Source organism: Sinohyriopsis cumingii, chromosome 18 (genome assembly GCF_028554795.1).
Source record: "Sinohyriopsis cumingii isolate HCF-2022 chromosome 18, ASM2855479v2, whole genome shotgun sequence".
In the NCBI taxonomy this organism is placed as follows: domain Eukaryota; kingdom Metazoa; phylum Mollusca; class Bivalvia; order Unionida; family Unionidae; genus Sinohyriopsis; species Sinohyriopsis cumingii.
Genome location: NC_142978.1, coordinates 75723281 through 75737014, shown reverse-complemented (window position 1 = coordinate 75737014; position 13734 = coordinate 75723281). Strand labels below are relative to the sequence as shown.

Below are 13734 nucleotides of genomic sequence, written 5' to 3'. Positions count from 1 at the left end.
CTTGGATTCGGCAAATGTGGGTATGTGAGAAAGCTTGCCAGTATCTTCTCGTGGATCGGTGGTTCTTTCTGAGGTTTACCCGGGTTCTTCCTCCACCATTAATACTGACCGCCATGTATAGCCTATCGTGTGCTGAAAAATGACATTAAACCCTACAACAACAACAACAACAACAATAAGTATTGCTCAGATTTCATTTACACTTTGCAACAAGAAAGCTCATCTAGATGCCCTATCCTTTTTATGCCTCTACTGCAGCATTTCCCAAGCCTTGTTGTTCAGTGCAATGTGAATAGGGGGTTCCATGAGAAATTTTCAAAGATAAAGCATTTCCCAAGCCTTGGTGTTCAGTGCAATCTGAATAGGGGTTCCATGAAAAAATTTCAAAGATAAAGCATTTCCCAAGCCTTGGTGTTCAGTGCAATGTGAATAGGGGTTCCATGAAAAAATTTCAAAGATAAAGCATTTCCCAAGCCTTGGTGTTCAGTGCAATGTGAATAGGGGTTCCATGAGAAATTTTCAAAGATAAAGCATTTCCCAAGCCTTGGTGTTCAGTGCAATGTGAATAGGGATTCCATGAGAAAATTTCAAAGATAAAGATATTTTTCCCTCTAAATTTTACAATATTAAATATGAAATTAAGTATCAAAAATACTTATATTAATAGTATTTTGATGTATAATAAGCTTAGTCAAAGACTCAGATTGTTGGGCATGTGTGATGATCAGAGAAACTATGCTGTGATACAGTCATGTGACACTGTACAAGCTCAGACAGGTCAACACATGTAGTGCAAAGTTAATGCAGGTGAGTTATTTTAAGTTCTTTTTCTTAAAAATGAAACTAATTCCTCATGGATCTGTGTCTGAAAGAAGAAATTTTGAAGAGAAAAGCATATTCCTATCGTACTCCAATTGCGGCTTAAACAAACAAGCTAAATATCAGGACACACTGAAGTGAGGAGGGACAATTGCAGCCTTTTGTTGCTAAAAAGTCAGGAAGGGAAGTGAGATGCCCAAGAGAAAACAATGCCCATCTACATTCAGCAAATCAGTAGCAAAAGCATCTTGGATATGCCTATCACATGCAATCTTTATAGTGAGAAATGTGACTAAATAATGCATCAGATGTGTTACTGGAGGATAAGGGAATCCCACCCTTATGATCCCATAAACCTCATTCCTGCCAATAAACTCTAACCTGACAGTGTGATTTCCCTATCTCACATCAATACATAAGATGGATTCTATTAATCCTGCCTTTTACCAACACAGGTGAGAGAAAAAGATTCCATGGAAAAGCTGACAAATAATTATTTCCATACAATTTCAAAAGATGTTGAATCAATCAGAGAAATTAATTACATAATATTATCATCATAAAATCATGTTGACACTGTGGCAAAGCCAGTGACTATGGAGAAAAAGCCATTTAATAATAACTAGTTTTATGCTATATTTGAACCTGGCTATTTTTTCATTATACACTAAAAAAGAAAAGATATTCGTAATTCCCTCCTGATACTTAACCTTTGACTATCTACACTATATCATTGCCTTGAGCCTTACATCAATTGCCAGGAAGAAGAAGAGCTCTTGATCTTCACCCTTTGCAAGTTCCTCTTTTGCAGAATCCATTAGCAGGTCCCTGGCCTTATCAATATCCTCATCTTCACACTCACCTGAAATACAGGACACATGGATTGAAAGTTACATTTAAATGACAGGTCAAAAGTCAATACATGTAGTCATATAGGTCAAGCTGATTTGTAAAATTACTATGGTTTTACATATCAACTCTTTGGAAATCCTTTAAACAAGTCACTTTAACAATCAGGACTGATCAATATTATAGCACAAGTCCTACAGGTCATGTAGATTTCCAGTACCAACTGTTTCAGTAGTGGGTGTCATTTTTTAAAAATTTGATCATACATGCCTTTCACTTTATTTCCAACTCTTACATCCATGTTCCTTGGAATGTCACTATTTACATGTATCAAGAAATGCATATTGCAAAATCAATGTTAAAGTATGTGGACATGTTTGGACGAGGTCAGCCTTAAAGTGTGATCCAGTACAAAACTGATTCAATGTCACAATAAAACTGCACATCTTGAAAAAAAAGTTCATACTACCCAATATTATTACAATTTGACTTCCTTGTTTCTTTACCCATTTACCTGGACTCCACTGTAAAAATCCACAGAAATCAACAATATTTATCTGGAAGTTTTAATGAAAGATTAGGTACATAGCATTCAACATTCAGGACTGAATAGACTTTGGTTAAACTATATTAGTATCAAACTTAAGAATAATAATATCTAACTGAAGATGAATAAATGCACCTAAATGACCACTTCAGATGAATGTTCCTAACTTCAAATTTTAAGAATTAAAATTTGAAAATTCTGTCCACACAAACAAAACCTGAAAAGCTGTATTTTTCTGTAGAGGGTAGCCATCACCATCATGTTAAGTTATCATGTGCAAATTACGTCCAAATGACAGAAGAATGATATGGAAATATTACACTACACAGTCAAACAAGAGTCACATGACATTTAATTAATCTTGATCTTGGACCTTTTGACCCCAAAATCAATAGGCTTTTTTTTATCCCAAGTGTGCCATCCACAAAGTTTGGTCCTGGTCTGTCACACAAATAATGTCAATGTGCAGAAACCATTCTTATTCTTTCAATAACAGTGACATTGATCTCTGACCTCAAAATCAATAGAATTCTTCCTTAGCCAAGTGCAAGTCATCTATACAATTTGATACAGGTCTGCAATGTAAAACTAATGTTATTTTGTGGAAACCATTTTTATTCTTTTAGTCACTGTAACCTTGACCATTGACCTTTTGGCCTGAAATTTATAGGGTTTTTCCTTACCCCAAATGTAAGCCATCAACAGGGTTTGTTAATGTAGATGGAAGAGAAATCAAGTTATTGTACAGAAACATTTATTCTTTCAGTGACAGTGATCTTAACCTTTGACTTTCTGACCCAATATTGACAGAGTTCTTCCTAACAACAAGCGCAAGCCATCCACAAAGTTTGGTAATTGCAGACTGTGGAAAACTAGAGTTAAGAGTTACTGCGTGGAAACAAAAGTGGTTACAGAGACAGACAGATGGACATCACAACATAATATGTTCCACTTTATGGCAGGCATATAAATATCTTCCTATAAGTGACACCAATTTAAGTAACAAAGACTTAGAGACAGAACACCCATACCTATAAATAACACTAAACATGCAGATTCATTAAGCTGCACTGCCGCACCCTCTGTCAGCTCTATAACAGGTTTAGGGTACCATGGAAAATCCTGTAAAATAAACGTGAAAAGCAGATGTATTTTTACTTCAACTTATTTATTTCATATCATTAGCATACCTGAGTTAATACAGTTGGAGGGAGGGGATATGAGAATGGTTAATGTAACGGGGAGTTTAAACAAGTTTCTATTTGTAAAATCTGGAAAATAAGTGTAAGCTTGTTTTTCAAATTAGAAAAAGCCTCAATGCCTTTTTTATTGAGACTTAAAAGGTTAATTTTCAATTTCTGTATAATATGCCATTCCATGACCTACTAAAATTATTCTGTAATTAGTTTAGACTGGTTTCAAAAATAGAAATGGAAAAAACTGCCTGCTTGAACCGAAATATAATACAGTTGAAACTGTCACTGATTTAAAGGATAGGCAAATGAAAGACATTTTATTACCATACTTATTGTATTTACCAATGCATGTTGCTTCAAGACAATGAAAAGCTACATTCTACACATTCTTATTTGTATGTATGTACTTACTGATATCCAGATTTTACAAAAAGGCTTAAAGCGACACAACCTGATTCACATTCTGATAACTGAGGCATCACATAATCAAACACAGCTTTCTTTTCCATGCTAATAAATTAAAATCAGAAGGGTAAATGAGAGTGATATCGCCATTAAACATTAATTAAGTGCTTATTCAGTGGTTAAGCTGGATTATTTTGAGAACTGCTGAAAACTTAATGATCCTATGACAGGAAGACACAAGCTAAATTAATACATTGTCTCAGCACATCACAATAATATATGTGTGTAGGGTCAAACTAATTTCTTGTCAAAATTACAAACCCATATCTGCCATATTCCTAGACGGTGTAAAGAGGTTTGGAGACTCAAAAGTGTGTTTTAAGGTTCACAAGAAGGAGGGGGTGGGGTGGGGGTAAGCATGAAGGGGGGCAGTGCACATGATCCAAAAAGCAAACTGGTCCAACTATGAATAAGTTATTTTTTCATGTAAACTTACAGAAAATTACTGGGATTTTAAATCTGATTTAAAAAAACAAACAAATAGCATGATTTCTCTGAAGCATATATTACACTTACAAACAAAAATGGTACATTTAGAATTGTCCAATACCATCTCCACACACAATCTTTCCTGCTCTCAATACTACAGTAGCTGGGGTTGAAGGTAATGCAAGTGTTTTTTGTGTTCATCTTCACACTCATTTGTGACTGGTTGGTATTCTTGTTTAAATTTCTCTGAAGATCTTTTCTCAGCACAGAAAATGATTTTTCAACATTTTGTATTGCTGTATCAAACATGCTGGGTGGTGTTGCTATGTCAACAAATGTTACCTGAATGACTGATGTTGATATGGTGTATGCAGTGTATGCAATAAATGAATGCTCCCCTTTGCTGACATGCTTTACCAAGTCAAAGTATGTGCAGGAGTTATGAAATTCAGTTTTACTGGGCACTGCTCACTTGTGTGGATGGCTCATTCTTCCCAGAACTAAAGCTGCATTTCAACATTTTGCCTTTAAAAAATAACACTTGTACGCCATTCCAGCTACCAAAATGATTGTATTTGCATTTTATATATGGCATAAAATCAAAGTTCAGGTAAGCATTGTCACTCATCAAGAACTTGCTAATAATCTTTAATAAAGCTGGACTAAACATTCTCATTAAAGGCAATGTTGTGTGATGGCTTCTGTTCTTCGACATGCATCAGCCTGATTTACATAACTTCAAACAAATTAGGTTGCTCTACCTTACCTGTACAAATTATCCTAACTGGCTCTACCACAGCGGTCTTCAAAGGAGTCTACACAGCTTCACCCTAGCTATTCTAATTAAGTAACCTGTGAAACTATGGTTGCCTATGTTTGACCACATTACTGTTTAATTGATGATCAGGGGTCGGCAACCTATTTGACTTTAACTAAATATACCACTTTTTTCCAGACTAATTACATAATGAATGAGTGTGTGCCACCAGTAAGAGAGTAACACTGTTAAATCAAGATTTCTGGCTGCCCTTTGCATGCCACACAAAACCTCTTGATGTGCAACCTGATGGCATGCATGCCGTAGGTTGCCGACCCCTGATTTATATGATCTGAGGATGGTTTTACATGGGCTCTCAATAGGATTGTTTACTGTTTATAAAAACTATAAACTACAAACATGCCATCTTCACCAGCCAAGGTTCAGATATGTCAATCATATCTACACCTTGAAGGATCAATCTGACATTTCAGTGTTTCCTATCTGTAAATTTCAATGGATGTGGCAGCAAGCCATTACATCCAATAAAAATCAATTTATTTAACATTGTTCCTACATGATTGAGAGAAGGGGAGAACCAAATGAAATGGATGTATAAATAAGCCATTTTCCACTGTTAGTGTGGGTTTGTACAAATACATTCTTTCCCTCAAATACACCTGTAATGGCTTCTGTCTGGTATGTAGTCATACTTTCGATGTTAAACTTTCAAAGTATCCTTTTGAAGTCAACTGCTTCTACCATTTTCGGCTGATGTAAAAGCACCACTGTTACATGCTATTGGTTAGTTGGCATTACATACTTAGGGAGGCAACTATGAAATTCAAAAGATGCTGCTAGGACAAAGCACTGAAATAACTGATCGATCTGCCAAGGTGTAGATAGGGTTCACATATTGGAACCTTGGCTAACAAAGATGCAGACATGGTTAAAATCTTTCTATTTTTTTCTTCTGAAATACCACTAAGATCATGTTTTAAAAAAAAAATACAACTGTGTCGAGGGGGGGGGGGCAAAAAAAGTTGTGTTTTTCATGTGACATGTGGTGTTATGGCAGATATGCACATCACAGAAAAGCTCAAAGTTTTTGCTTTTGGCAGATCTGTGGATTTGCGGTTATACATTCAATAATAACTTGCAAATTCTAATGAAATGAAATTTTTTATCCTTTCTTTTTCTTTTTGGTTAACTTTTTTCTTTTGATATCGAAGTAGTATCCACAGCCATGCAATTGCTATCTGCCAGCTCAGTTTTTATTAGTATAGATGATGTAGAATGATGGAGGATTGTACTCTATATATGTATAATCAGTGAAGTATCATATGGTGACATTTAAAATCATTATCTTGAGGAATTAACAAGTACAAACATACCGATGGCTCCAGTGGTTTATCAATTTAATATCAACTATGAAGCCTTAATTCCTTAGAGTCTGCTTACAATTAATACACACCCATTCTGATATTAAATGGGAAGCAACTCCAACTTTACAATTACACTAAATTGTAAGCACATCATATCAGACAAATTATGCAATCAATTTACTGACTCCAGCTGACTTCTTAAGATCTAATATCCATAAATATTAAAATATATCAATGATATTATTTCTCATCTACCAATGAAAGTTACCAACACCCAATCCCATCTTTCTCCCATTTGTTAACCAAAATTTATCACTACCTCCCACACTCACCTATGCTGCAATCAAAATTTATGTCTCAGTCATAAGATATTAAGCGAGAGTTGCAGTCAGTATCATGGTTTATGTCCATTGCTTTAATTTAAAGATAAAGGGAACAAGTAATGTAAAAGAAATTTTGTAATAACTGCATGTGATTTAAAAACTATTTCTAACTTTAATTAATATGTACAGATTGGATATATTGATGATTTAAGCCATTCCAATCGTATGCTGTATTACCTCATTAATATGCATGATCTTGCTGATTATCAAACTCGTTCAATGTATAACTCATATTTTTTGGTAACTCCTGGTACATGATTTTATTTAATTTTTGTAATTTTTATTCATACATGTAGTTGCAAACTGTATAGAATATCTTTTGTTATATGTTTGTGTATATGACCTGGCTCTGATAAGAACACAAATTACATAGGATCTATAAATAGATGCTTATGTATGTGTTGAAAATTATTAATAATAATCTTAATAATAATTTCTCAGTGACTGATGTGATTTCGATGTTACGAGAATAACTTCCCATTGTGCTAGGTCACGTGAATAGGTCTAATTCAACGCAAAATGAGTACTGTATATTGTCATGGGGTCTGTTGTGAGATACAGGACAATATACAGTGTATATAAGGAGAAAATTAAGCATTCAGATTAATTCCGATTTTTGGAGTCATTCACACTTATTGTGTTCATGTTGTAAATCTGCAGACATGTTTTATGTTGTAGTATTATTCAAAAGGAAAAACATTTGTTGGACTGTTCAGTGGAAATAGAAAGTGCTCATTATATGGACTACACTAATACATGTATTCTGGAACTGCTATAAATTGTTCGAAGGAATTCTGGATAATGCCATCTTTACAACGTCATGGTTGCTGATAGGACCAGTACATTTCCAGTATTGAAATGTATAAGGAATTTTGCATTCATTTAGGACTTTCATAGACCTTTTGGATTCACTTCATAATATTGTAAGTTATCTCATATTTTTAATTTAAACTTTGATAATTAAATTGTTTGTTAAGTTTTATAAAACTTGTTGGTTTTGCTTCTTTTCTGTTACTTAAGTCTGTGATCATAGAGTCTTAACAAACCAACTCTGATAAAATCAGATTGGGAATAATTGTCTTCTAGATCACCTCATTATTATGAGTGTATCTTGCTCATTTGAGAATTTATCAGAGATCTTGATGATATAAGTCATTCCAAGTCTTATAAAAATGTGATCAACGTTACATCTACTGACCAAGTTTACTCCAAAAATCAAATCCAGCGAGGTAATAAGGACTGTTAACCATATGTAAGATCATGTTGTTAATATGTATAGATCTCATTTATTTTCAAATTTGAATGAGATTTTGATTACATAGGAACTGATCCAAACCAGATCAGAAATATGGCATCCAGAGTGGTAACAAACTCAGCCAATCAGATGCAAGATCACTACATTAATATTCATACCATAGACTTCATTCAAAAATATTCCAACTCATTTGAGATACTGATGATATAAATATATATTCCAAGTTTAATCAAATCTGGATCAAAAACGTTTTCAGAATGTTAACAAGAATAAATACATGGTCATGCCATAAACTCGGTCTTATTTTCAAACATGGTTGTATGTAATGGAAAAGAATGTTTTCTAAGTTCTACTTTCTCATGTGAAACTTTAAAATCTCATATGAGCAAAATCTGCACATGTGAAAATCAGGTTAGTTTTTCCTTGGCTCACAAGATCTAACAAACTTTACACATGAGCTTGCAAAATTTACCCAATCTGCATACATTTCTAACAAGGTTCTCATGTGCAGCTTATGAGCAGTTCATGTGAATTGGTGAGATTTTTCTGTACGGGACTGCAAAAGTCACACTCACCACAGAAAGCCAAATGCTTAAAACCTTAAACAGAGCAACTGGTGCTGGCAAACCAAAGACATGAGAAAGGGCAATCAGGGGATACAACTCCTCTAAAAGATGACATGGAATGATGGAAATCCAAGTCATTTTGTTTCATGAGGATGGCATTGGAATGAATTGATGTGTAAATATTTCTTATCTTGCTTTTACTCACTCTGCTCTAGTCAAACATTCAGCATAACTCAAAAGGTGTCAAAATATCAAATTCAAAAGCAAGGCAGTTTATATCATTTGATGGACAGGGCTGAATCAATTTATTATGATCCTTGCCTTGACTCAAAAGAGAACAAAGCTGGATCAAATTTCCAGGCATCTTTGTTTTTGTTCCATTCCTCAAATCTGTTATTTTTTTTGCACCATTACATTCTCATATCCCCTCCCTCCAACTGTATCAAAAAGTATTAGAATAATTCATACCCTTGTTTTCATAGTGACTGTTAAGCAAACAGACTGTAACAATAGTAATATAATAAGAGAGAACAAGAAGGGCCGACAAGAGGGGGGGGCAACCGGAGATATATCCCCTGGACCTGGGCCCATAAGGTGGCCCAGGCTGAACAACACTTTTAAATTTTATAAAAGAAAACTTTTGTTTGAACAAGAACTAGGAGAGGCCCAGGTGTTTCTTACCCCAGGGCCTGTGATCCCTCTCTACGGCCCTGAGAACAAGAGTATAGTGAATGGCTGATGCCATATTTCTTTATTTTTAAGTCTCAGTGACCTTCACCTTTACTCTTTTGACCCTGATATTTGATAGGATTTTTTCTAACCCTTAAGCGCAAACTATCCACAAAGTGTGCTTGCTGTAAATGATGGTCAACTCAAGTTACTGCGCAAAAACATTGTTGTTCTTTCAGTCACAGTGAGAATTACCTTTGGACGCTGAAATTTGATAGGGTTCTTCTTTATCCCAAGTGCAAGGCATACACAAGGCTTGGTACCTGTTGATGGTGGAAAACTCACTGCGTGTAAACCATTTTAATTTTATTATCAATGTGACTTACATCTTTGACATTTGATCGCAAAACTGCTACAGTTTTTCCTTACCCCGAGTGGAAGCCATCCACAAAGTTTGGTAACTGCAGATGGTGGGCAACTCGAGTTATTGTGTGGAAACAAAATTGGTAACAGACAAGCAAACAGATGGATGGACAATGTCATAACATAATAATCTTTGCTTTATGGCAGATATATAAAAAGAACACTGTAGACAAGGATATATGTGCATAAGTAATGGGCAAACTATGACAGTAACTTGTTACTAATGGAGAGTCCAAGTTAGCTCCCTTGTGTATAAAACTACTTGACTTCCCCTGTGAAACGTAAGTTTATCAGAACTTGCAAACACATTAAATGTTTAAAACAACCCCTCAAGAGCCCTAGCATATTGTACAATTCTTTTGAGGTATGAGTTTTGGCAGCACATATGGATATTATATAATCCATTTCTAGTTACCACATATGCCAAACTGTGTGTACCCTACTGAGTCATCATGTACCATGTTTATCCATGTAACAAGTTCACCCAACTGCAAACAAGAGAGACTCAGGACCCCACCTGCACAATATGCATGCAGACAAAGCTCCACCCTTTTTGATCTACTAATAATTTAACACAGGCAACACAGACCCAGATCCCTAATTGCATATTACACTGGCAGATATGGCTCAATGTTTTCAGACCTACAAAATGACTTGAACAAAATAGCATAGGCTTTGATCTGCCAGCACATTACCTGACAAGAGATCTGGATCACTGCTGTACAGAAGGGTGTGGGTTATATTTCATATAAATAAAGTACATCGACTCCAATTATACCAGTCCCATACAGCAACAAGGAACAATGTTTCATGATGTTCCAACAGATCTTTTGTATAATGCATATCATCTGTTATAACAATAATTGATCAAATTAGTTAATTAAATTTATATTTTGGTCCTTTTGACCACTCTGATGGTAAGTGGGGTCCTGCAGAAGTAGAAGGTTGAGTAAAATGAAAATGAACACTACTCTGAATGACCAAATTAAATGTGGACATGGTGAACATAAAAGAGAGTCCACATTGGCAGGATGGATTACAGATGATGGTGTATTATGCATTTTCACATTGTTTGACATCTAGTGTCCAGTGTTGAATATAGAACAATATAATTTTCCAAGGATGGGGGACACTTGAGTCCTCCAGCATCAAACTTGGGGGACATCCAACATTATAAGGGACACAGTAAATTAACATACTGTACTAATAGTACTAAAAAAAATTCTTATTTCCTTTGATTGGTTTTCTACCTTAACTTTGACATCTGCACTGTGCTATTATCTCTTCCATAGACACATGTATTTTAAAAAAATAAATAATTCGTCTAGTGCTCAAGTAACTCATGAAACATTAACATGGAATATTCGATTCAAATGAAAATCTGCACTACGGAATTTTCCTTTCTGTATCTCGCTGTCATTTAACTTTTACTCAAAATTTATAATATTTATTATAAATTTTTTTCCAACTTATTTTTCTTTCCAAATTAAGAATGTCTTGATTAAATGACAAATTTTTTATTTACATAAATTTGGCCCATATTGTCATTAATTCAGCCACATACAAATTAAATATTCACCACATAAATGTGCCTTCAACCTTGCAAATACACTACACTAGCAAATGACATAGAATTGACATTGCTTTTTGGCAGACTACAACAAATATTGAATGTTTTGATTGCCATTAATTTGTCATTTTAAAACAGACGCCAACTGCCATCTTACGGTAGCAGGCATAGGTTTAAATTTTCTTCCCAATGAGAAAGTGCACACAATGAGTGGACAGGGGTTACAATAGATTTGGGGAACACAGGGCACAACATTACAGAAAACCATAAGATTCTGCACTCAAGATGCAACACTGAATGTCAAAAGGTAATATTTGTCCAAAAGTCATCTCATTCCTGTTTTTGTTTTATTTTTGCAGTGGTGGTGGTAGTGTTTCTTGCTATTAAGGTAGTATGGTATCATTATCATTATTATTATTATTATTATTAGCAATGCAGTAGAAACTGTCATCACTGTACTCCTCATCTTAATCATCAACATCATTACCATTCTAATCATTAACATCATCACTGTCATCATAATTTTCATAGTCATCTCTGTAACAGTTCTTTCACAACCACTTTCTTTTTTCTCCTTTCTCATAACACATTGAAAAAATAATCAACCTCTCCTAAAATCTGAGGACAATATGTGCCTGTTATTTAATGAGCATGTTATACCAGTGATGTTCTCCATCATACAAGCTTGGTTTTTTAACAGACCTTGATTGTCAGCCCTCTTCTCTGACCTCCTTATTACTTAGGACTTTGTGAGTATCTGATAAGCCCAACAGATGTGAACTGTATAAGCTTATCATAAGATCAGGAAAAGTCAGTGCCAGTGCAACAAATACCATATTACTGCTGAAAAATTCCAAACAGTTTCAGATTTTCAAGGGGTGGGGGGTGGGAACTCCATTCCAGTTCATTTAGGACTAAATTAATTATGACTTAAAATACTGAGCCTGATATTTTTCCAACTGAATGCAGACACAGATTACAATGCATGTACATACTACTAGAAAAAAGACTGATTGTCTTGCCAAGACGTTTATGTTTCAGATCTATCTTTGTCAATTCTTCCAAAGGAAAACTTTGGTTGTTATAGGAAATGCTGTACTAATAAGAGGGAAAGGCAAACCTCTCTCCATTGAATAGTTATTATTAGACTACTACAACACCAAATATGGGGGGGGGGGGCCTGATTATATCGCACAAAAAGTGTTCAATCATAATGTCACCCTCAAGTTCACAGAAATTATATAATACTGATAACACAATTGCTGACTTTTTATTGCAGTTAACTAACACATGAATTTCTCAACCCCAAAATGTTATATATACCGTATATACTCACTTATTAAGTGAGTCAAACTGAAATGAGCAAAGACTCGGATCAGGTGTAGCGTAATTTACAGGCAGATTGGGGTCTATGTTGTTTGTTGTACTGATTACTCCTAACAAACACAGACCCAGATCTGCTGGCACATTATGCAATGGTAGATCTGGGTCTGTGCATTTTGCAGTTGGTCTCATCTTATAAACGTGTATGTATGGTACACTTTAGTCTGTGACTTCAGTGCATATGGTTTTTACCTGCAGCTAAATAGATCTATGATTACCAAGGGCTGTTCTTCTACGACAGTGGTCCTTGTTGTTTTTTTTGTCAATAATTGAATGCAACTTTTCAAATCTTTAGTGGAAAAAGCTTCATCTCTGTTCAGGCTCGAACCACAAAGCTAAATGTCTTAGGTCCTCTAACGAATAAAAAAATACATTGTGGCTGCAGGTGCTGCAATGCATGGAATGTGTTTGCTTTATACTTGCTCTGGGACTGCTATACCCAAATGAAGCATTCTCAATGAAAGTCAATAATTTTTTGAAAGCAGTGGTCAATTAATACTGACCTGTCCCTCCCTATCCTCCATCACAGCTAGTCGTCCAGCCATTGTGATAATAGAGCCTGTCTCATCAAGAACCACCATCATTGGTATACCTGCAACAAACATTCATTGAATGCATTTCATTCTCAGAGCTATAGAGCTTGACAACCCTTTTGAGTGGCCTAGACCATATTGCCCATGGCATTATTTCTTGCAACCCATGATAACACCCATGATGTAAAAAATTAATGCAAATTTGTCTTCACAGCCAGTCAGTTTTTTTATAAAAAAAAACAAACAATTGTTACAACATTTCCTTCTTGTTTTCAACATTTCAATTGGCTACCTTTTATATGTGCTGCTTTCTCAGTATGAAAAGGTTTTAGTGATGCAGCACTTGGGCCGATGTACTAGTCCGCATGTAAAAACTGGATCCAACTGCAATTTAAACTAGATCTGCAATCACACTGTTATTAGTGATTTAAGTTCTGAAGACTCTATTAAGTCCTAACAAACTGCATAGACCCATATCTACCAGCACATTATGTGCCAGCAGATT

At 35.1% G+C, this 13734-nt stretch overlaps 1 protein-coding gene across 1 annotated transcript in view; it reads right to left on the bottom strand.

Annotated features, from left to right (window-relative positions):
• LOC149777008 (nucleoredoxin-like) overlaps window positions 1-13734 on the bottom strand; it is an 89959-nt gene that overhangs the window by 9804 nt on the left and 66421 nt on the right. The window contains exons 4-6 of the mRNA XM_089941757.1: window positions 13200-13288; window positions 3247-3337; window positions 1569-1681 (exon numbers count right to left, since the gene is read on the bottom strand). Of these exons, the coding sequence (XP_089797883.1) occupies window positions 1569-1681; window positions 3247-3337; window positions 13200-13288 (293 nt within the window). The remainder of the gene's footprint in view (window positions 1-1568; window positions 1682-3246; window positions 3338-13199; window positions 13289-13734) is intronic.